The following is a 25,189-nucleotide window of genomic DNA, read 5'->3' as shown; positions in this document are numbered from 1 at the left end:
AATGGAATCAGTGCCCTGTTACCCTATTTCTCTGGTGGGAAGGAAAGATGGTGGGAGATGATGTCGATTATAGTTATAAACATGAACTCAGAGTCAGGCAGCCTTTGAGTCTCTGTTCCTGGCCTGACACGCTGTGTGGTCTGGGGCTGGCTGCTTAACCTCTCTGAGCCTCAGTTTCCTCATTCACAAAGTGGGCCTCATAATACTGCGAACCTCACAGGATTGTTGTGGACATTAAATGAGATCATTCATTGACTCAACAAATGGTCATCAAGCACCTACTTTGTGCTGTTGTAGCTGCCAAGGATGTAGCGATCAAAAGCTTATACACGAGTCGGGGGAGGGGGCATCTTCAGTACAGAAATGAGTGTACAAGATACCTTCAGAGAGGGCCAAGAGTCAGGAGGAACAAAAATCAGGCCAGTGTGATAAAAAGGGAGCGGGAGTCAGGGAAGCGACATCTGAGCTGAGACGTAAAGGAGGGCATTCCATCCTGAGCCTGTGCAAAAGCAAGACGGAGCAGTAATTCAGTTCCCACCGGACAGGACAGGCATGTTTCTTACCCTTCTGAGCATCTCCTGTGCTGGATGGTGGTCCGCAGAGCACATGGGGTTCTGGGGGCCCAGAGAAGGGCCTTTTTCATCTTTCCCACTCTCCCCCACAGGGCAAGCACAGGTGTGAATGTAAACGTCATTACGTGGGAGACGGGCTGGACTGTGAACTGGAGCAGCTGCCCATCGACCGCTGCCTGCAGGACAACGGGCAGTGCCACGCCGACGCCAACTGTGCTGACCTCCATTTCCAAGGTCAGTGTGGCCCAGAGCACCTGGTCTTCAGGCATGGGGAAGGGACCTCTGCAAGAGCAAAAGGAAAAAGTATTAAAAACTGGGGTCAGGGACTTCCCTAGTGGTCCAGTGGTTGGGACTTCGCCTTCCAGTGCGGGGTTGCGGGTTCGATCCCTGGTAGGGGAGCTAAGATCCCACATGCCTCAAGGCCAAAAAAACCAAAACATAAAGCAGAAGAAATATTGTAACAAATTCAATAAAGACTTCAAAAATGGTCCACATCAGGAAAAAAAAGTCTTAAAAAAAAAAAAAAAACTGAGACCAAACAGCCCATGCATTGCCCAGGACCCAGTGGAGGCTTACATCAGCACATCGAGGGTTCAGATTTCAACATACAAATTTGTGGGGGACACAGACATTCAGTCCCTATCACGCATCAAGTCCTAAGACACCTCAAGTCCATTTTGGGGATGAAATGGAGGAAATATAAGCAGGAGAAATACATAGGAGATATGACAATATATGACACTGTCTCTTCTTGCAAGGAGACTCCCGATGGAGTTGAGGACATTTTTTAATTAATAAGACCGGGGGAAGAAAGGTAATAAGACAGAAGACAGCAATTTATCTCATGCTGATGGTGCAACTGAAGGGAGAGAGCAAGCTGGTTAGAGAAAAACTGGAAGCAGGGACTCAAGCAGATATTTGTACACCCACGTTCACAGCAGCATTATTCACAACAGCCAAAAGGCAGAAACAACTGAAATGTTCAACATATGAATGGATAGATAAAATGCAGTATACAGTGGGAAATTACTCACCCTATAAAAGGAATGAAATTCTGTACATGCTACAGCGTGAATGAACCTTGAAAACATGCTACATGAAATAAGCCGACACAAAAGGACAAATATTGTACTATTCCACAGATAGAAGGTACCTATAATAGGCAGATTCAGAGAGACAGAAGGAAGAATAGAGGTTACTGAAGGGTGGGGAGAGGGAGTCATTCTTTAATGGGCACAAAGTTTCTGTTTGGGATGATGGAAACATTCTAGAAATGGATAGGGGTGATGGTTGCACATGTAAATGTACTTAATGCCACTGAATTGTACACTTAAAATGGTCAAAAGGGCAAATTTTATGTTATGTATATTTTACCACAATAAAATTTTTTAAAAAAAGCACAGAGAAGGGAAGGATCTCTGGGTGGGATGAGAGAGGGAATCCCAGGGAGCTGCATAGAGGCCTGGGGCTACAGTAGAGGCTTGAAAGATGCTTGAGTTGAGCTATGCACAGAAGAGCTGGCAAGACATTTCTGCTGGGAGGAGTCATGGACAGCAGACAGTTATCAGGGGTCAGCCGGGAAGGACGAGGCAATGGGAGGAGGGACAGCATAATATCAAGGCTATGACCCCAAGGTAACAGGGTCTCTGCTGGGAAGAGGAGTGAGATGGGGGAGAAAAGGGCACACCGTGGACACGGAGAGTGTAGAAAAGGAAAGGGTCGACCATAATGTAAGGTTTCCATCTCGAGAGACCAACCCAGTGGTGGTGGTAAAGCAGTTTGGGAGTAGGGGGCCCAAGAATTTTGAAAGCTTTGCTGGGGACATTCTATGTTCAAGGTGATGGTGGATCTTCCAAGTTCTATTTCAAGGTGATGGTGGGACTTCAAAGCAGGGAGATTCTGTAGGCGGTTGTTATTTAGGATGGGGTCAAGAATGAGCAGGTGGGACCAGGGATGTTGATTCATGAGTCATTTGCCAGGAGGAGTGTGGAGTCAAGAGAGGTGCTTGGCTTTTTTCTTTAGGGCACGATTCATTCAGCCAGTCCTGCCTGATCCCACAACTCACTGAGTCTATTCAGTTCGCGGAGCATCACCCATCATCTCCAGGGGGCTTTTCTCTTCTACTTTTTTGTGAATACTGAGACGGTGACGGTAGTGACATTAAGTGACTGAGCGTCACATTGGACCCGCCGTCTGTTGTAGCTGAGTGGTTACCCTTAACAAGACGAGACGGCATTGGGATAATGCCTCAGCTGTCCCGGCGGGCAGGTTACAGAGCCGTCCCACACTCAGGAGGAAGTGCCTACTCTCACACAGTTCCGAGGAGGGCAAACTCACACAGCCTCTGTGGCAACCAGTTTGGCAATGTGTGCAGAGAGCCTCATGATAATTCATGCCGAGAGTTGGTAGCGCCATTTCAAGGGACACATCCTATTGAAATAATCTAAGAATTGAATAACGGGAAACATACCATCCCAGCATTACCTAACATCACAAAAAATTAGAAATAACAAATATCTAACAGTAAAGGATGATCAAATATACTGTGATATCCACTCAAGGGCACTATTAAGAATTGTGGGGACTTCCCTGGTGGCGCAGTGGTTAAGAATCTGCCTGCCAATGCAGGGGACATGGGCTCGATCCCTGGTCCGGGAAGATCCCACATGCCGTGGAGCAACTAAGCCCATGTGCCCCAACTACTGAGCCTGTGCTCTAGAGCCAGCAAGCCACAACTACTGAGCCCACGCACCACAACTACTGAAGCCCACGCACCCTAGAGCCCGCATGCTGCAACTACTGAGCCCATGTGCCACAACTACTGAGCCCACGCGCCACAACTACTGAGCCCATGTGTCACAACTACTGAAGCCCGCGCAGCCTAGAGCCCATGTGCTGCAACTACTGAGCCCATGCGCCACAGCTACTGAGCCCACGTGCTGCAACTACTGAAGCCCGCATGCCTAGAGCCTGTGTTCCGCAACAAGGGAAGCCTGCGCACTGCAGCGAAGAGCAGCCCCCGCTCGCCGCAACTAGAGAAAGCCTGTGCGCAGCAACAAAGACCCAGCGCAGCCAAAAATTAATTAATTAATTAAAAAAAAAAAGAATCGTGTTGACTTGGGAAGGAGACAAGGCTAAACACCTTTCCGTCCTTCCCCAAGCTGTTATATTGGTAAGTGTTTATATTTCAGGTGTGGCTGACAAGATTATATGGCCTGTGGATGAATATACTATTGGCTGCGGTCAAAGAAGAAAATCTTGGGAATTCCCTGGTGGTCCAGTGGTTAGGACCCCGCACTTCCACTGCAGGGGGCACAGGTTCGATCCCTGGTCAGGGAACTAAGATCCCGCAAGCTGTGCAGCCAAAAAAAAAAAAAAAGAAAGAAAGAAAAAAATCTTAAACTTAGCTCTTTTGGGGGTAGAAAGTACCCTTTTAGTGGCATTTGATAAAGAACTTGACAATATACAAGTGTGACTTGGTTCTTGAAGTCACATGCATTGGTCTCTGCATTAACTGATTAAAAAAAGATACCAACTATTTAAAAAGGATTAAAATCTTCTAGTATCCTAGGGGGAAAATGGCTAGAAAACTTTTGTAAAGGCATAGTGGCACTCTGAAAACACATGGGGTCCTTGGCAGAAACTCATTTTAATGTATTTTTTTTTTCATGGCTGTGAAGTTCACAAAAAGTGTTCAACTAAAAGTGTCAAGGGGAAATTATGTTGCCAGAGAAAATTTATAATATTGGGAAATAATCGTGATTTCACGTTATAAGAAAGATTTCTAAAAACTATATATGCAGCATACCGCCACACTTGTGATATATATGACACATAGACAAACAGGGAAAAAGACTGGAAGGGTGAAATTACATCAAAGTTAAAAGTTACAAAAATAAAAATTCTGTACGGAAGTACAAAATGTTAGCCATGGAGTAATGATTATTTCCAGAGAGCAGGACTGTAGGAGATTTTTGTTCATCCCTTTTCTTCTCCGTACGGCCCAGATTTCTACCAGACACGTGCTACTTTCATAGTTAGAAAAGAAATAAGTATTTTAAATGACATCTCCAAGGGGAGTGGCATCCCAAGAAACCCTGGGTTACGGTTTACAGCCTTCCACTTTGAAAATCTCTGATGAAAGCACTGCCAGCCAGGGGGGCTGGCCTGGACGATTCCTCTCCTCCCCCTTCTAGATACCACCGTTGGCGTGTTCCATCTACGCTCCCCGCTGGGCCAGTACAAGCTGACCTTTGACAAAGCCAGAGAGGCCTGTACCAAGGAAGCTGCAACCATGGCAACCTACAACCAGCTCTCCTACGCCCAGAAGGTGGGGCCCAGTTGGCGGGCACTGTGCAGGCAGGGTCTTCAGGGGAGGAGATGCAGCTTCCTCTTGACACAGGGGAGACTCAGGCTGTTGCCTTCCTGGAGCGGGGAGTTCAGGGAGCTCCTGGAGCAATAACGATTCATCAGGTCCACTGGGAATCTACCGTGTGTCAGGCACAGTGTGGGGTGCTTCCCTGACATTACTGTCCATTCGTACAACATCCCTGGAGGTAGGTATTCCTAATGTCTTTTTGCAGATAGGGCAACTGAGGCTCTGAAAGGTAATGTGCCCAATGTCACCCAGCCAAGAAGTGGCAGATCCAGCGTTCCATGTACCCCTGACTCCAAAAGTCTGCTCTCAATCATGACATTCAACCACCAAGGCAGAGGCACAGACTGGGAGTGTGTACCTCATAGATGGAAACCAGAAAGAGATCAGTTAACCACAAGCCTAGGATCTCCCTGAACCCACAAAGCAGCTGAGTTTTCTGGAATAGCCGGGGCTCTCTGTGTCTGGAGGGGCTGTGAAGGGAGTACATGGGAAGTGCCCCAGCTCCCAGCCACAGCCAGGGAGGCAATGGAGCTCTGGTCAGGGCTCCTCTCTTGGCCTCTAAAACCAGAAGCCCATTTGGAAAGGTCAGCGACTTTGAGTGACCTGCTAGCGATTGCTCACTGGGAGTCCATCAGGATGATGTTACTGCCCTCCAACCTCCATCACTACCAAATCTTCAGACCTGACGTTTCTTTACCAAGGAGCAAAGCCTTTGATGCCAGGACCCAGCATCTTGGAGGGTCAGAATTTTTTGTTTCTCCTGCTTGCTGGTTGTATGGCCTTGATCAAGCCGTTGAAACCTCTGTCCCACCTGGCATGTTTGTATAAGGACTAAAGGTAATATGGCACAGTGACTGGCACACAGTAGGCACTCAGTTTTTAAGATTAAGAGCTCTGGGGTAGACTGCATGGGTGTGAATCTCAGCTCCGCTACTTGCTGGCTGTATGACTTTGAGCAAGTTGCTTAACCCTTTTGGCCTCTATTTTCTCAATTATATGATAGAGATTTTTTTTTAAGTTTCTATCGCAAAGGGTTGATATAAGTGTTAAAGGTGTTGACTCATGAAAAGCCCTTGCAACAGAACCTGGCCCAGAATAAGCTCTCAATAAGTGTTACAGTGATGGTGATGGTGAGGATGGTGAGGACGATGACGGATGATCAGTTAGAGTTCTATCAACCCATAAGCAGAAGAATTTGCACCCAGGGAAAAATAGCTGATTGCAAATCCTTTCTCGAGGGCAGAGGGAAGAAAAATGAGTGTGAAGGACCCGGGCACCTACAGGAAAGAGAAGGCACCACTTTCATCCATCCAGTGGCTCAATCAACAAAAATTTAATGAACACCTACTATGTTCCAGGCACAGGGGTACAACAGGCAAAATGGGCCATAATTCCTAACTCCATGGAGTTTTCAGTCTGATGGGGGAGTCAGGCATTACCCAAAGAACCCCACAACAAATATGAAATCACAGCTGACCCATGGCCACGTCTGTGTCCCTACAGGCCAAGTACCACCTCTGTTCAGCAGGCTGGCTGGACAGTGGGCGAGTAGCCTACCCCACATCCTACTCCTCCCAGAACTGTGGCTCTGGTATCGTTGGGATAGTGGACTACGGAACAAGAAACAACAAGAGTGAAATGTGGGATGTCTTCTGCTACCGGATGAAAGGTAACGGCCCACACCCCCACTTTAGATTCCAGGCCATGCAGCTGCTGAGCAATCCTCAGCCTGGCCAGCCGACCTCCCAGGGTGAGATGGGGCAGCCCAGGCCACTGCCTCACTGGGGCGGGACCCTGTGTGCTCCTGCCTTCCAGATGTGAACTGCACCTGCAAAGTAGGCTACGTGGGAGATGGCTTCTCGTGCAGTGGAAATCTGTTGCAGGTCCTGATGTCCTTCCCCTCGCTCACAAACTTCCTGACGGTATGTACCATGTCTGTTTGCTTTCGCCTCGGGGTGGAGGGGTTGCCTCAAAGCAGGTATTAGAGAGGTGAGTCCTTCAAAGAAGACAGAGGCTCACAGTCATAGTTAAGAGCATGGACACTGACCAAAAAAAAAAAAAAAAAAGGGGACTTCCTGGCGGTCCAGTGGTTAAGACCCCACGCTTCCAATGCAGTGGGCGTGGGTTCAATCCCTAGTCAGGAAACTAAGATCCCACATGCCGTGCAGCGCAGCCAAAAAAAACAAAAAAATCTTAAAAGAGCATCGACACTGAGCCTCACTGCCTGAGTTTGAAGCTTAGGTTTGCCACTTACTTGGTGCATCACCTTAAATGAGTTACTTTCCCTTCTGAGCCTCAGTTTGCTCATCTGTAAAATGGAGATGATGATAGCACCAATCTCATAGGGGCACTGTGATAAATAGATGACTTAATATTTGTAAAGTGCTTAGCCCTGTGGCCAGCAGATGCAAAATGCTCTACTGGTATTAGCTGGTATTCTTATCTCTGTTTGCAACTACAGCAGCTTCAGAGTCGGCCCTGGAGGAGTAAGATGCCCTTTTGTCTTTGTGGATGGGGTGGGGCACCGTTAGCTAAGCCTGCCTGGTGGTCACCCAGTGAGCCAAATTCTCAACATGGGGTCACCTTACATTTTGCACTGCACTTTTTTTTTTTTTCTCTCTTCGGCTGCACCATGCGGCTTGCGGGATCTTACTTCCCCAACCAGGGATCGAACCCACACCCTCGGCAGTGAAAGCGCAGAGTCCTAACCGCTGGACCACCAGGGAATTCCTGCACTGCACTTAAAGTCACTTTAATATTCTACAAGTCACGTCCAATGAAGAGAAAGCCCCTGTTAGAGAAGGAATTGGTGTTGACTGATGAAAGAACTGAGATAATAATTTTAATAACAATAGCTAAAATTTTTTGAGCACTTCCTTCGCACGGGGCATTGTACTGAGCCCTTTCAGGGCACTTTTCACTTGGTTCATAGAACATAAGCTCCATAAGGGAAAGGATTTTCTCTGCCTTGTGGCTGGCATATAGTAGGTGCTCAATAAATACTTGCTAGAAGGAATAAATCCTTATGCAACCTTATGAAGTCACTTCTGCTATTATTCCCATTTTGCAGATGAAGAAACTGAGGCTTAGCAAGGTCAAGGACACAGCCAAGGAGAGGGGACTGAGCATAAGTATAGCGCTTGTAGGAGCAGGGCAGAAGCTAGACCAAGGACCCCACAATGGCGAGCCTTTTTCCACAGACCAAAGGTATCCACCTAACTCATCTAAAAAATCAGGGTTACTGTAAATACTCTAAAGGTAAACACCCAAACCAATATTTGTTCTGCATGGGAGCTTGGCTTGTGACAGCATCTCAGAGAAAAGACAGTGTAGAGCAAAACCCACTGGCTATGTGCCCTCCAGCAAATTATCTTCTCTGGGTGTCAGTAGTGCTCTCTGCACAATGACAAAGCTGAACTGGGTAGTGTGATTTCTTAAAATTTGTTCAGTGAGTATGTATTGAGTACTTACAAAGTGCTTCAGATATATCAGTGAACAAAATAGACAAACAATAAACAGAATAAATAAGTAAATAGTATTGAAAGCTAGAAGATGATCTAGGCTATGCGGGGGGTGGGGAGGGGAAGGGGAACCACAGGGTTCCCATTTTGCATAGAGTGATGAGGAAAGGCCTTAGTGAGAAGGTGACATGTGAGTAAAGTGTGAACAGAAGAGAGGAAGTTAACCATGCAGATTTGGAGGAAGAATATTCCAGGCAGAAGGAACAACCAGGCAAAGGAGGAAAGGCAGGAGAGTGCTGGGCAAGCTTGAGGAACGTCAGGGAGGCCAGTGTGGCTGGAACAGAGTGAGCGAGAGGACAGCTGGGCACGGGGTCAGAGGAGCAAGTGTCCAGATGGTTTGGGCCTCAGGGGCAATTGTAAGGACTTTGGCTTTTCCTCTGGGTGAAGTGGGGGCCCTTGCAGGGTTTTGACAAAAGGAGACTCAAGATTTCACTTAACGTTTCAAAGACTACACGGGCTGTCCTGTTGAGAATGGCCTGTAAGCGGGCTATGACTTGGGACCATAGGATTTATTGAGGAAAGGAAAAATCCTCCTAAAATTTTCTCAAGGGGCAGTCAGAAAGAAGAGCAGACAAGTGGCAGCCTGAGTTGGGACGACCATCAGGAATATTCCCAGAGGGGTGATGCCACCCTCTCCAGCCACCCCAGTCCCTGCACACCAGGCTGACCCATCTGACCACCTCCTTCCTCTCCCCAGGAAGTGCTGGCCTATTCCAACAGCTCAGCCAGAGGCCGGGCATTTCTGAAACACCTGACTGACCTGTCGATCCGAAGCACCCTCTTTGTGCCACAGAACAGTGGGCTGGGGGAAAATGAGGTGAGTTTTGTTCCTGATGTCTGTGCTTTAGACTAGCGCTTCTAGACAGTATCAGTTATCTATCACCACAACCGTGCAATGCTACAAACGATCCCAAAATGCAGTGGCTACACATTTATTTAGCTCAAACATCTGTAGATCAGCTGGCAGTTCTTCCGGGCTAGGCCAGGCATGCTCATGTGTCTAAGCTGGGCTGGCCGTCAGGTTATCTAGGCTGGCTTGTCTGGGGCTCTGCTCCACAGGGCTCTCATCCTCCAGCAGGCTAGCCCGGGCATGTGGCGAGAGCAAGCCCAGTCCTGGCGGTACTTTCTAAGCCCCTCTCTGGTCACATTTGCTAATATGCCAGTGGCCCAACAGGTCATGTGGCTGAGCCCAAAGTCAGAGTGGGAGGCCCTCAGATTATGTGGTAAAGGGCAAGGATACAGGGAGGGGTGAAGAACCAGGGCCATGGATGCAACTGATCTACTACATCAACCTTTTTCATGTCATGGCACACAGAGGAACTGGCAATGTTTATTCAGCCCACCCACAGGCTCTGACAGCCCAAACCCCACTGAGGGCTGAGAGAAGCAATACCTCTGCTTACTTGTTACCCACTCAAGACCCACTCCTCCCAGGACACCACTGGGAAGCTCTGCTTAGACCATAAAAATGACTTTCAAAGTGGAGGCAGAAAAGCCAAGGCTTTGCGAAGTGATGTTTTTCCCTGGGTCATCCTTGTCATTAAAAGGAGAAAATATTGCTTGGCCTTTAAAGACCATTCTTGTGTCTCTTCTTTCCTCTCAGACTCTGTCTGGGCGGGACATCGAGCACCATCTCGCCAATGTCAGCATCTTTTTTTACAATGACCTTGTCAACGGTACCATCCTGCACACTAGGCTGGGAAGCCAGCTGCTCATCACCTCCAGCCAGGACCAGCGCCAACCGGTATGAAAAGCCTTCTGGGCTTATAGGGAGAAGTGGAGATAATATATGCCAAGCTCCTAGCAGAGAGTAGGTGCTTAATAGACGGCAACCCTTATAATGTAAAAGTAAACTCCAAAGCTGCAGTTAGCGGTACTAGCTGCACACCAGAATACACCACACTGTCAGGCAGCCCCTACCCTTTGGTAAATAAGCCATTGGTGACCGCCAGCCCCAGAAGCTGGTAATGAGGAACTATAAATGAAACCATTTTAAAGCAGTCTGATTCTCTGCCTTTATTTCTGTCAGATTGCCAGCCTATCCTAGGTGTGAACATGGAGCCTTCAAGTCAAATGACCCTAGTATGAAAACCAGTTCTGCCACTCACTAGCTCTAGGAACTTAGACAAGTTATCTAACTTCTCTGTGTCCCAATTTCCTCATCTGAAAAATAGGGATGTTGGTGCTGTGTTAATGATGTTGATGATGATGGTGGTGGTGGTAGCGGTGATGATGACGATTATGATGGTGGTAATAGTGATATTTTGATAATGGTGATGGTGTTAATGATGTTGGTAATGATGATGATTATGATGGTAATAATGGTGATGTTGTTCACGATGGTGGTGTGTTGATGATGATGATGATGGTGGTGGTGGTGATGATTATTTTGATGATGATGATGGATGATGGTGGGGATGATAGTGGTGGTAGTGATATTAGAAGTAGTGATAGTGGTGGTGGTAATGTGACCATGACAACCATGATGTTCAAATCATAGGCTTTTTTAAAAACATTTTTTTAATCGAAGTATAGTTGATTTACAATGTTGTGTTAGTTTTAGGAGTACAGCAAAATGATTCAATTAGATATATATTCAATTATATATATATTTTTTCAGATTCTTTTCCATATAGGTTATTACAAAACATTGACTATAGTTCCCTGTGCTATATAGTAGGTCCTTGTTAATTATCTATTTTATATATAGTAGAGTATATCTGTTAATCCTATACTCCTAATATATCCTTCCTCCCTACCTTTCCCCTGTGTTAACCATAAGTTTGTTTTCTATGTCTGTGAGTCTGTTTCTGTTTTGTAAATAAATTCATTTGTATCATTTTTTTAGATTCCAGATATAAGTGATACATATGATAAAATTTGTCTTTCTGCCTGACTGACTTAGTGTGATCATCTCTAGGTCCATCCATGTTGCTGCAAATGGCATTATTTCATTTTTTTATGGCCAAGTAATATTCTCTTGTTTATATGTACCACATCTTCTTTATCCATTCATCTGTCAATGGAAATTTAGGTTGCTTCCATGTCTTAGCTATTGTAAATAGAGCTGCTATGAACATTGGGGTGCGTGTATCTTTTCGAATTATGGTTTTCTCCAGATATATGCCCAGGAGTGGGATTGCTGGATCATATGGTAACTCTATTTTTGGTTTTTTAAGGAACCTCCATACTGTTCTCCATAGTGGCTGTACCAATTTACATTCCCACCAGCACTGTAGGAGGGCTCCCTTTTCTCCACACCCTCTTCAGCATTTATTATTTGTAGACTTTTTGATGACGGCCATTCTGACTGGTGTGAGGTGATACCTCATTGCAGTTTTGTCAAATCATAGGCTTTTATGGAGATTCAGTGATTCAAGTCTTTCGACGTGTGATAGTAGTATCTGACATGTAGCAAGGGCTAAATGAATTATTTTTAATTTTTACCTAATAAATGATCTTTATTACTGAAGATCAATAGTTTAGACCAGTGCTTCTCAAAATATACTATGCATTTTAATCACCTACAGGTTTGTTAAAATGCATGTTGTAATTCAGTGGGTGGGTTGTGAGGCCTCAGGTTCTGCACTTCTAAGGCACTCTCAGGTGACTGCCCACGCCACAAGCCGGTGGAGCACACTTTGATTAGCAAGGAATTAGATCACTTAAAATCCCTTTCTAACAGTGTGGTGTGATGTTCACAGCAGTGGATCTGGAATCCAGAGGCATGCGATTTGCCACCTACGACCTGGGTGATCTTGGACATACCATTTTCCTTCTGAACTCTCATCTGTTAAACAAGTGGGCTGGACAGAATGACCTCCTGGGGTCTCTGCAGCTCTTAGATCGCTTGTTGGCACAAGAGTTACTAATGTGTTTTGGGCTGTCCAGAGGGTGAGCGCAAGTCCTATGCTACCTGTCAGTGAGGATTGGCCTGAAGCCCAGGCGCCAGGACCTCGGGGAAACTGGACAACTTTCCTCCATGAAAGGGCTGAGCAAGGGCTTACTGTCCACATGGAGAGTAAGAGTCAGGTGGTCAGAGATCTCCACCAGCCTCTTCTCATCTCCCCTAGGAGACCAGGTTCGTTGATGGAAGAGCCATTCTGCAGTGGGACATCTTTGCCTCCAATGGGATTATTCATGTCATTTCCAGGCCTTTAAAAGCACCTCCCACCCCAGTGGTGAGTATCCAGGGTTCCTGGTGAGGGGCCGGGGGGAACCCCAATGTCCACTCCCCAAGAAGCAAACTACTCCTGGAAGCCCTGTCCACGCCTCCTCCAGATACTGGAGGTGCCTCCCCCATCCACGGCAGCTGGCCTCAGGGATGCCGGGCCCTGTTGCATCCCACCCCCACTCCAGTGCATTAGCAATGTAACACCTGTCACCATCAATATCTGTTGAATGAAAAGGGCAGGATGGGCCAGTGGAGAAACCACTGGAAAGGGCGTGAAAATCCTGAGCGTCTCCACTTCATAACCGTGTGACCTTAGACAAGCCCAGAACGTCACTGAGCCCCATTTTTCTTATCTGCAAAATCGAGGTCATAATGCCTCCCTCCCTGGGTTCTTGGGAGGGCGAGTTAATATAAAATAATGAAGACAGTCCCTGGCACATAGTACATGCTATATAAGAGTTGGTCAGCTGGCTGTGGTTGGTTGGTGGTGGTGATGTTAGTATTCTAACTTTGTTCTAAAAGTATGAGGGAGGGGCAAGCACAGCTGGCTGCTGGGAAGTTCCACAGCATAGTGGTTATGCACCTAAGTTCCAAAGCCAGGCTGGCTTCCAAAGCCCACCTCTACCACTCACAGGCTGTGTGATATTGGGCAAGTGCTTACCCGCTCTGTGTCTCCATTCCCCCATATGAAAGTGGAAACAATAAAAATTGTTCTTATCTCTTTGTGTTAGTATACATTTAAATGGATTATTTTGTGTAAGGGGGCTTAGAACAGACCCTGGAAATAGTAAGGGGGCTTAGAACAGACCCTGGAAATAGTAAGGGCTAGATACATGTTAACAATTTTATCATTATTTTTATCCCGACTGGTACCAAGATGCCTCAGGCCAGCCAGAATGGGGTAGGCTCCAGAAAGCACACCTCTTTGGGGAAGTCACCAGTTTTGAGTACCAACCGCTCCCCTTTCTGTGTGCAGACTTCAAGCCACGCTGGCTTGGGAACGGGGATGTTCTTTGCCATCGTCCTGGTCACTGGAGCCATCGCTTTGGCTGCATATTCTTACTTTCGATTAAACCAGAGAACAATCGGCTTTCAGCATTTTGAGGTAAGACGGAGAAAAATGGGAACATGGGCATGGGGGTCCTCTCTGAAACCCAGCCCCTGGCTCTGGGCTGCTTCAGAGCTCGCCGGCAGCTGGGTGCCTGGCACACACTTCCCGTCTCCTGGGTGGGGCCTCTGCCCCTAAGAGAGCAGCAGTGGCAGCTCCAAGGCCCTCTTCCTGGCCGAGACAGGATACAGAGGAGGGTGATGGGCTGCCAGTGGCCCTTCGTGCCAGGGGTCTGGCTTGGAGGCAAACTCACCAGGGGCCCAGGGGGCCACTCACCTTGGAGGATTCACAAGACAGGCACCCACCAGCATTGATCTGAGCTTCAAGGCTGACTCTGAGGGTGGGGACAGGGTAGGGACCTACACAGCCAGAGGCCTCACGCCACAGCCAGGGAAACACGTTGGCCCTCTTTGAACTGTTGAGCCCACATCCAGGTCAGCGGGTCTTGGCTGATTGTGGGGTGACCCTGGGGAGACACTGGGGACCAGGTTTACCAGCATCCCCCAAGCAGTAGGTCACTTCCTTCTGGCAGATAACCTGCGTATTTATCAGCACCATATACATGATTTATAAAACATCACATCTAGCAAAAGTGCACGTGCTGTATGATTCCTTTTATATTAAGTTCAAGGACAGGCAAAACCACGCCAGGTGACAGGAGTCAGAATAGCAGTTACCCTGGGTGGGACCGGATATTGGCGGGCGAGGGGCATGAGGGCACCTTCTGGGGGGGATGGACAGGCCCTATATGCTGATTTGGGTGGTGGTCATACCTGGGGGGACGTATAAAGAAGTCATTGAACTGAACATTTAAGATTGGTGCATGATATTATATGTAAGTCAGATCTCAATAAGAGGAAAAGGAAAAAGCTCCTGGAGGCGGGCGTGGAGTGGCTTGCTTTACCCGCCAACTTCGATGAGACACTCCTGCCTCGGGGACTTGGCGGTGCTCAGCCCTGTGCTTGTCTTTCCGAGCAGTCGGAAGAGGATATCGACGTGGCAGCTCTCGGCAAGCAGCAGCCCGAGAATATCTCGAACCCCATGTACGAGAACACAGCCTCAGCAACCCCAGAACCTTCCTACGACCCCTTCATGGTGAGTGTGTGTTTTTCTCTAGGAACAGGTTCAGCTGGGGTGCAGGGGAACGATGTCTTTCAGCAAATCTCAGTGGAAAGCTGTGCACCAAGAAATCTCACTACTAGAACATGTCTCCCGGCAACAAGCCTAAAATCGAGTGTTGTGAGCTGGGTGAAGCCATGTAGCTGTGCAGCGTTCTGAGCTCTCTTGAGTGGACGGCAGAGGCGTCCAACAGTCAGAGGCAGGAGAGAACTAGGGGTTGCCCAACCCCTACCTCGTGACCAGGTGAGAGGTCACAAGGAGAAGAAATCTTGGGCCAAATTCTGCCACAAACATTGATGAGGTAGCAGGTGCAAAGTTAAGACATAAAACTGCTTCAACATTTACACTGTTGTCCAGGATTCTTTTGCCTGTTGTCAGAGCTGCTGCTTGCTTTAGGAGCTACGTTTCTTTGATAAGGTCTTTTGTATCTAGGGGAGCATATTCTGCTCTGGTCTTCCAGGAAAGGACCACTTGTTTCTAGAGTTAGTGACACTTGAGCTTAGACGGAGCCTCCACTGACATTAACCCCGTGGCAGGGCACCCCATTCACACTGAATGTGGAAGATACCGCCCTGCCTCTAATTTATTACCAGGTCTGGACTGAGAAGCTAGGAGGGAGATAAGAGGAAATGTATATGGGTCTCTGCCCCAGAGCTCATAAACCCCTGTAATTTCCTAAGTGATAAGAACACTAGGGGCATCTTCTGTTCTGATGAGGAGCTTCTGGGCGGGCTCCTGGATGGCTCCTGGATGGGGGCTGGTCACCAGAAAGACCAAGCCATGATTAGAAGGTTGGAATTCTCAGCCCCACCCTTCACCCTTAAAAGAGGAAAGAGGGGCTAGACACAGAGCTAATAATCAATCACACCCATGTGAGGAAGCCTCCAAAAAATCCCTTTGTGTGTGTGTGTGTGTATCTATTGTAGATTTTTGGTTTGTGGTTACCATGAGGTTTTGATATAGTAGTCTATATATAAACAAGATTGTTTTAAGTTGCTGGTCTTTTAATTTAAATGCATTTCCCGTATCCTGCATTTGTATTCTCCTCTTCTCATAATTGCTGGTTTTGATAATCATATTTGTAGGCAGATGATTTCCTACCTTTACTGTATGTTTGCCTTTACCGGTGAGCTTTTCCATTCATAATTTTCTTGTTTCTAGTTGTGGCCTTTTCTTTTCCATTTAGAGAAGTTCCTTTAGCATTTGTTGAAAAGCTGGTCTGGTGGTGCTGAATACTCTTAGCTTTTGCCTGTCTGTAAAGCTTTTGATTTCTCCATCGAATCTGAATGAGATCCTCGCTAGGTAGAGTCTTCTTGGTTGTAGGTTCTTCCCTTTCAACACTTTAAATATATCATGCCACTCCCTTCTGGCCTGAAGAGTTTCTGCTGAGAAATCAGCTGATAACCTTATGGGAATTCCCTTGTATGTTATTTGTTGCTTTTCCCTTGTTGCTTTTAATTTTTTTTCTTTGTCTTTAATTTTTGCCACTTTGATTACTATGTGTCTCGGCATGTTCCTCCTTGGGTTTATCCTGTATGGGACTCTCTGCACTTCCTGGACTTGGGTGACTGTTTCCTTTCCCATGTTAGGGAATTTTTCAGCTATTATCTCTTCCAATATTTTCTCAGGTCCTTTCTCTCTCTCTTCTCCTTCTGGGACCCCATAATGCAAATGTTGGTACATTTAATGTTGTCCCAGAGGTCTCTTAGACTGTCCTCATTTCATTTTTCTTTATTTTGTTCCACAGCAGTGATTTCCACCATTCTGTCTTCCAGCCCACTTATCCATTCTTCTACCTCAGTTATTCTATTGATTCCTCCTAGTGTATATTTCATTGCAGTTATTGTATTGTTCATCTCTGTTTGTTTGTTCTTTAGTTCTTCTAGGTCCTTGTTAAACATTTCTTGTATCTTCTCGATCTGTGCCTCCATTCTTTTTCTGAGATCTTGGATCATCTTTACTATTATTATTCTGAATTCTTCTTCAGGTAGATTGCCTCTCTCCACTTCACTTAATTGTTCTTCTGGGGTTTTATCTTGTTCCTTCGTCTGGGACATATTCCTCTGCCGTCTCATTTTGCCTTACTTTGTGTGATTGCTGTTTCCATTCCGCAGGCTGCAGGGTTGTAGTTCTTCTTGCTTCTGCTGTCTGCCCCCTGGTGGGTGAGGCTATGCAGGCTTCCTGGTGGGAGGGACTGGTTCCTGCCTACTGGTGGGTGGAGCTGGGTCTTGTCCCACTGGTGGCTGGTGCCATGTCAAGGGGTATGTTTATCAGGCAGCTGTGCACTCAGGAAGGCTTTAAGCAGCCTGTCTGCTGATGGGTGGGGCTGTATTCCCACCCTCCTGGTTGTCGGGCCAGAGGCGTCCCAGCACTGGAGCTTGCAGGCTGTTGGGTGGCGCCACGTCTTGGTTGAGAAACGGCAGCCTCCAAGAGGGCTCCCACCAATGAGTACTCCCTAGAACTACCACCGCCAGTATCTTGTCCCCGCAGTGAGCCACAGCCGCCTCCCACCTCCTCAGGAGACTCTCCAATACCAGAAGGTAGGTCTGGCCCAGGCTCCTATGAGGTCACTGCTTTTTCCCCTGGGTCCTGTGTGCACCCTCCAAGCGTGGAGTTTCTGTTTCCCCCAGTCCTGTGGAATTCCTGCGATCAAACCCTGCTGGGCTTCAAAGCCAGGTTCTCTGGGGACTCCTCCTCCCATTGCCAGACCCCCAGGCTGGGGAGCCTGATGTGAGGCTCAGAACTTTCACTCCTGTGAGAGAACCTCTGCTATAGAATTATATTCCAGTTTGTGGTTCACCCACCTGGCAGGTATGGGATTTGATATTATTGCAATTGTGCCCCTCCTACCGTCTCACCGTCTCATTGTGGCTTCTTCTTTGTCTTTGGACATAGGATATCTTTTTTGGTAGGTTCCAGTGTTTTTTGTCAATGGTTGTTCAGCAGTTAGTTGCGATTTTGGTGTTTTCATAAGAAGAGGGGAGCTCACATCCTTCTACTCCCATCATCATCCATAAAGTCCCAATAGTAGGGGGTTCAGCGAGCTTACACGGTGGTGAACACATCCACACTGGGAGGGTGACGCACCCCAACTCCACAGGGCAGGAGCTATACTAAATTTCTGTAAGTTGGCACTGAAACATTACCATACTTTATTGTACCACTGTAAGCTCATAGAGTGCAACATCTGTTACTATTTTTCTGCAGTGAACCAAATGCAAATATCCCATGGTTCATAGTGCCTGTGGTAGCAGATTTAATATGTCTGCAATATTGAAAAATAACCAGATCATAAATCCTGTTTTTTCAATCAAACCCATGTAAAAGTTTCCAGTCCAAATTGCAAGGGCAGGTTCAGCTAAACTGCATCTACTAATAGTCTATTATTTCTGTAAGCCTTGTGATATTGAAATCAACCTCATTTTAAAAGCAAGGGGGAAAAATTACACATCCTGTTCAATGCTCTCCATGCCTTCTCAGCTGTCTGGCCTCTTCTCAGGGCTCCATGAGCCCCGTGCATGAAAGACTTGCCGGAGGCAGGTGAGAGAGTATCTCAGATGCAGGGTTCAGCTCAACCCTTCTCATTCAACCAGGTGGCAAAAATGTTCCAGTTATGGGAATCCCAAGCTGAGGATACCAGCCCCAAGTGTGCTTGATTCTCATGCCTTTTATATTGAGGGAGCGGGCATTGCCTATAGACTATCTGGAGTCAATCTAGACAGCATGAACATCCATGATGCGAATTAACAAAACTTCAGTGCTGATCGGAGCCACAGAGACAGAAGACGGTTCAGAGTGGCTGCCTCTGGACTGGGGCTTCTGATTAGACCCTGGTTCAGGATGAATTTTCAACTGGAAAGTTTTTTTGTAATCAGAGTAACAGCCACCTTTTGTGGGGTGCTTTTTTAATCTTCCTTAATGTAGTATCATCTAATTTAAGCCTCACACCTCCCTGTCAGGGAAATATTACTAGGATTCTTTATAGATGAGGAAACTACAGCACAGTTCAAATGATTTGTCCAGGGCCACACACCTTCAAACAGCAGAGACTGCACCCAGAACGGGGCCCTAACCTCCATGCCATGAGCCACGGGACAGCAGTGTGAAGCCATGCTCGCTCCCAACACGTGTGTCCACGGGGCACTGGGGGAAGAATCATGTTTTAGGCTGTAGGGGAGGAAGAAGTTTTCCTTGACCCTCCTAAGATCCCTAGCTGGGCCTGGAAAGTAAACTGATAAAGACAGACTCACAGGACAAAAGCATGTACATTTTATTGAATGCTTACCTGTACGTGGGAGCCTTCAGGAGAAAACAAAGACCCAAAGGAGGGACCAGAAGAGGAAGCTTTTGTACCTTTTAGACAGTAGATGATGTGTGAGGAATTGACATGAGAAAGGGGTTTGGGGCTAGGGGTAGTGAATGGTGAAGTCACTAGGAAGATAAGGGTTAGTGAACAAGGTTTGTTTGTACAGATTTTAGTCCCCCAATTCCCCATCTGTGGTGGTGTCTTCTTTCCTCCTGGTACAGGGAGGGCATCTTTCACATGGGAATTCTGTTACCTGTTTCAGGGAAGAAAGGCAAGGAGGTAGGGCAAGGGGGTTGGAGTGACCTTCCTGCTTCTGCCATTTTTAAAAAATTCCTTCAGTTTAAGACATTTAATGTGCCAAGGTGCTTTGTTTGGGGGTAGCGTGTCCTGAACCCCATCAAGGCCTCAGACCAGTAGCCATAAGAATGCTCGACCCGGAAGGATTCACAAGCAGAGGGCCTGCACCCTCTGCGTGGCTCACAGACCTCTCATTTCCAGGACCCTGAAGGCCAGCAGCTGGACAGCACTGACCCCCTGGGGGCGCTGTGAGGGCCGGACCTGCCCCAGCCAGACATCACCCGCCGCCACCGGGGCACCCGGAGCCGCCTCAGGAAGGCCGTCAACTGTGAATCCTCAGCCCCAGTTGCCTGTGGGAAATGTAAGGTCCTTTAACATTTCAAAGTATGAAACACTCAAGCCGTACCTCATCTCTTTGGTTGACCTGGGGGATTATTCTGTTTCTGTGGGTGAGGGACCATGTTAAATCCACCCACCAACCCACGGAGGCTGCTCCCTCCCTGACTCTCTCCTGTCCTTCCCGTGTACCTTCAGTGGCCAACACTCTAGTGACCTTGTCTTATTTCCCTATTAGACTGTAAGCTCCCAAAGGCAGGGACCTCCCTCATTCGTCTTTATATCTCAGCACCCAGCACAGTGTCTGGCACGTGAAATGTGCTGAAGTATTGGTTACAGAATAGAAATAAAGTCAATGGAACAAATCCAGTGTTTTGGGAAACAAAAAGACTGTTCGCCACGGGAGGGGTCAAACTTTGAAGGTAAAACCAACTTGTTTGGGCTTCTTAGGGCCTTTTCAACTAGCCAACATCTGCCTTATGAACGCTTCTTTCTTAATTCTGTTTTGTTTGCTTGTGTGAAGAAGACATGAGAACCACATTGAGATACCACTTCACACCCACTAGGATGGCCATCCTCAAAACCACAGACAATAACAAGTATTGGCGAGGATGTGGAGAAATTGGATCCCTCCTAATTTGCTGGTGGGAGTGTAAAATGGTGCCCCCACTGTGGAAGACAGTTTGGCAGTTCCTCAAAAAGTTAAACACAGAATTACCGTGTGATCCAGAAATCCCACTCCTAGGTACAGACCCAAGAGAAATGAAAACATGTCCACACAACAAATTACAGAGGTAGGTACATAGTAGCGTTATTGTGGAAACAACCCAAATGTCCACCAACTTATGAATGGATAACCAGTGTGTCTAGCCACACCATGAAACAGCATTTCACCCGAAAAGGGAACTAAGTACTGATACGTGCAACGCCACGGATGAACCCTGAAAACATGATGCTCAGTGAAAGAAACCAGACACAAAAGACCACATGCCGTATGATTCTATCTACATGGAAATGTCCAGAATCGGCAAATTCATAGAGACAGAAAGGTGAGTGAGTGGTTGCCAGCTAGGGACTGGGGTAACTGCTAAGAGGTACGGGGTTTCTTCTGGGGGTACGAAAGTGTTCTGGAATTTTACACAAGTGATGTGTAGGCTCAGGCCAGTTCTTCACCATGCAGGACTCTGCAAGGCAGGACGCCCACCACACCCTCAGAAGGCCCAAAGTGGCCTCTCCATCACTGTGACAACCGGGCGCCCTCCAGCCCACCCACCACCCATTTCCAAGCTGTCCCTGGGGGTAGCACTGGCCATGCTCAGGAGCCACTGCTGGGGATGGAGAAGTGAAAGGCTGGGCTGAGCAGACCTCAGACTCTCTCCGTCGCCCTCGCAACCCGAATGACTTTGTTCCACATCATCAGGGTTTTTGCTGAGCCAAGTCCAAAGTCCAGAAGCCCCAGAGTCTCAGAAGCTTTCTCACAACTCTAGGAAAGGGAAGAAGCCCCCGTGGCAGGCACAGGAACAACTAACTCACCACCTCCTCTCGGACAACGTGCCGTGATGAGGGCAACGCCAGGTTTCCAGAAACTCGCTCCCCAAAGGAACGTGGGACCGATTCGCTAGTGAGTCCACCAACTCCACCATCAGAGGGACAGAAAGGCACGTGATTAAGAGGAAAAACAGCTGGTATCCGTGGGAGAAGTAAATGAGATGAAGTTCCTGGCACAACAAGAGGTCAAGGACATTAAGTTGAAACACATACACAATTCAGTTTTTTTTGAAGGCTCTTCAAAATATAAATTTATCCAAAACCCAGCAGTGAATTGACTTCACAGCATGCATTCCTAATTCAGTATTATTCAGTATTTTCTCCCCTTAAAAACATTGCTTCCAATTTCCAGCTTTCCTGGTAATCTGACTGCAGACAAACAGGTGGCTCACTGTCATCTCCTTGTTCTCAAGGAGGGAACGGTCTGTGAGAGGCAGAAATTCCAGGTGGGTTACCTGCTGCCCACCTAAGGCCAAACGCATACCAATTTTCCTTCTGTGGCTTAATTACATGGTCCTCAAGCTCTGAAGACAAGCAAGTGTACTTTGCTGTGGGTGGGAGAACAAGGCTGGTGAGGAATGAACCATAAATCTTTCACCCTTTCTCTCAGGGATATTCTTTTTTGGGTACATCAGAATGTGATATGGCTTTGCCACTAACTGAAGCACACAAAACAGATGACTTAGAATAAACTGGACAATACAATTCAAACTTTTATTTGGCAACAAGTTCAAAGTCATGTAACATAAAATCAACATTTAGAATAAATAGCAAATTCACATTCAGAATAAACAGTAAGTCTATCTAATTTGCATTCATTGTGCCTGAAATTAATTAAACAGGCACAATCTGTCATTCTACTAAAAAAACAGTTTCCGAAGTCAGAGTTCAAGCCTGCAGTATAGAAAAGTACAGAGCACTGTTGTGGGTTGGTTCCCTGGAGAGCAGACACTGAGATGGAGATTCTCGTGTGGGAAGTTTACAGGGAAGGGGAGAGGGGATGGGAAGGGAGCTGGGCTGCAGTGCAGACACAGAGAGGCCTCAGCTCTGTGCCCTCCCCCCAGCTCTGGAGCTGAAAGGCCTTCAGAGTTGCTCCAGGGAGGGAGCCTGACCACATCCTCATCCGAGGCAGGACTTTTCAGCAGGGGCAGCTCCCAAAGAGGACTGACAGCTGCGGACAGTAAGCCAGCAGCACACCCAGCAGCTGGGGGGATTAAGTCCTTCGGTCCTGAAGGGTCTTCTGGACATGCAAGCCCATCACACGCTCCTAGCACAATCACAGATGAGTGCAATGAGAGGTATATTCAATGAATGCCGAGTCTGGCAGCTCAATTACACAACGACAATCATGCCGTGTGCTGGAAACACAGTATTTTACCACTGGCCATAAAAGTAAATATGCCCAGAGAGTAGCTCGTAGGGGAACGTGGCGCACTTACCTACAGAACTTCTTTCTACTGGCTGCACCCAACTGTGGGCTGCTTTCAGCAGGGTCATCTCGCCATTGCCACCAACACAGTCCATCAGAGCAGGGGTCGGCAGACCATGGCCCAAAGGCCAAATCCAGCCTGCAGCCTGTTTTCACAAGCCAAGCTGTACTGGACCACAGGCAGGCCCAGTCCTAGAGAGGGGCCGCAGAAAATGCCCCACAAAGCTGAAAGTATTTACTGTCTGGCCCTTTACAGGAAAAGTTTGCTGAACCTTGCATTAGGGAAACTTCACTTCCTTTCTTTTCCTCAATCCACTAGGGTATTAAAGGTTAGCTGAACTTGGAGCCAAGCTCCCATATGCTAACGCAGAAAACTGGTACAAAAGGAAATCAATACTAAGAGGGTAAATCATAGGCTGGCTCCCTAGTAGTTTAAGAGAGCAATCAAGGAACCCTGCCTCTGGCCAAATTTAGTCTGAGAGCATATTCGAGACAAGGGCCCCCAAGTGGGTGCAGCAGATGAACAGGCTGAGTGGAATCCAATTCCAGTATTTAGCACACTCTCTACCACTTTAGAGGCCTTTGGGGACAAAAAGAGAGGGAAAGCTATTTAGGTCACCCAAAGCTAAATTGGCTAGGAGGAAAGATTACTTTTCATTTCTCCTTTGCACTAATTAAGAGGACCAATCCTTCAAAGCAACTAGGAATTTAGTCTGAGATGTGCCTGAATCAGTAACATGTGGTTTATGTTGGATGGCATTAACGGAACTGAAGAGAATTTTTAAAAGGGGGGAAAAAAAAAGAGGCCATGTTAGGAGGAAAGTGGGAGCTCTAAGCCAAACTCCTAAAATATATTACAAGCCAGGTTTCATCTATTAAAAACAACTCTGGAAAAACCAGTTGTGCAGGTTCCTTCCAGGGCAACCAGCTACAGGTATGTGAGCCTTGGGGGCAAGGACTGCCCCTGGACTGTGAATTTTTGCTCACATCATTCGGAAAAAATCAGTCTAACTGATGCTAAAAACGGAAAATATTTTTTAATGTGTAAACTAATTTTATTCCGTTCACTTTCCATATTGATGTTTTAAGTGGTAGAAAATAGACTCCCTTCCCTTGTACCCATATGCCTTCATCAGTGTGCGCACCAGAGGACAAACCGGGAAGAAAAGAATGCAGTGCATCGTGCTGAAAACCAGCTGAGTCATGACAGTGACAAGTTAAGACTGACTAAGCACAGACAAGAATGCCTCTGTCCTGGCCCCAGAGCGGGTTTGCATCTGCCAGGCGCATGCTCGGTGGGCCCTGCGCAAAGAGATCTCAATACCGCCACGTACTATGGCCCACAGACCGAAACCTTAATTGGTAATAAATTGTAAAATTCATTATTCACACCCAGAAAATCTATTTCTTCCCCCAGGTTATTTCTTCTAACCTAGATGTACATGAAAGCAGGTTGTAAAAATAGTTGTACTTCCTTCTTGAGTAAACAAAACACCCTATCACTGGCACCTAGGAGATATCTAATGAATACCTGATTAGATAAAAACTAAGAAAATTTTAAAAAATAATACCTACTTCCTCACTCAGCTTCTCCAAAGCAGAAACTAACAGCCCAAAGCACCAGTGTATCCTCTGAGGACCGCAACACTGAACATTTCTGGGCACCACCTGCACCCCCGAAACGCCAGTCTTCCAATGCACTCGGACGCTTAAAACCCCTGGGCGCTAACAAACAGCAAACAAAACGCCTCCTGTCTGAAAAAGGAATGGACTACTGTGTTTATAATAAAATTTAGAAGGAAAACACGGGGGCTAATTGGGCCTATTAGGTCTAGAGAATCACCTTCGCTATTTTAGTTAAATACAAGAAAATATCACAAGTACACTTCCATTATAACAAGCAGCATTACAATGCATGCTATGGGACTCATCTGATTTCCACGCTCGGGCAGGTATCCTGTGGAAGGCCAAGCGAGCATTTCATCAACAACTGGCTCCATACACGAATCCGTTAAAAACGCTGAATAAGCAAGCACTCTCTCCACAAGCCCCCTTCCTCCTGTACCTGCATCCTTAAGGATGCGATGCGTGTCACCTGCCTTGTCCTCAGAAGGAAATGGGAACACTCAGCCAGCTAGGTCATTTCCAACTCTGTTTCTCTTAGCTTCAGTGCCCTTTATCCTCTCCCACCTTTAACACGGACACCTAAAGAAAACCACCCAAACTCCCAAAATAGACATACAAACATGGCAGGAAAGCAATCTAAGAGGAGGAGAGGGTGGCAGATGGCTAAGAGGAGAGGGCCGCCTCCCTCCCCTCCTGCTAGATTCAAGCCCCTCTCCTCAGCTGACCAGTCAGGAGAGAGAAAGGCATTTGCTCGTTTCCCTCCAACAAGGACGGC

General features: G+C 47.1%; 1 protein-coding gene across 1 annotated transcript in view; it reads left to right on the top strand.

Moving 5' to 3' along the window:
• Positions 1-20,176, top strand: part of STAB2 (stabilin 2) — a 179,262-nt gene extending 159,086 nt beyond the window's left edge. The window contains exons 62-71 of the mRNA XM_082419566.1: positions 665-806; positions 4,769-4,902; positions 6,454-6,619; positions 6,766-6,872; positions 9,169-9,288; positions 10,075-10,215; positions 12,545-12,652; positions 13,622-13,750; positions 14,732-14,848; positions 19,677-20,176. Coding sequence (XP_082275692.1) covers positions 665-806; positions 4,769-4,902; positions 6,454-6,619; positions 6,766-6,872; positions 9,169-9,288; positions 10,075-10,215; positions 12,545-12,652; positions 13,622-13,750; positions 14,732-14,848; positions 19,677-19,727 — 1,215 coding nt within the window. The 3' untranslated portion in view covers positions 19,728-20,176. The remainder of the gene's footprint in view (positions 1-664; positions 807-4,768; positions 4,903-6,453; positions 6,620-6,765; positions 6,873-9,168; positions 9,289-10,074; positions 10,216-12,544; positions 12,653-13,621; positions 13,751-14,731; positions 14,849-19,676) is intronic.
• Positions 20,177-25,189: the final 5,013 nt, after the last annotated feature.

This window comes from Balaenoptera physalus (genome assembly GCF_965194825.1).
Source record: "Balaenoptera physalus genome assembly, chromosome: 13".
NCBI lineage: Eukaryota > Metazoa > Chordata > Mammalia > Artiodactyla > Balaenopteridae > Balaenoptera > Balaenoptera physalus.
The sequence above is the reverse complement of the archived record's forward strand: the minus strand, read 5'-3'. Positions and strand labels throughout refer to the sequence as shown.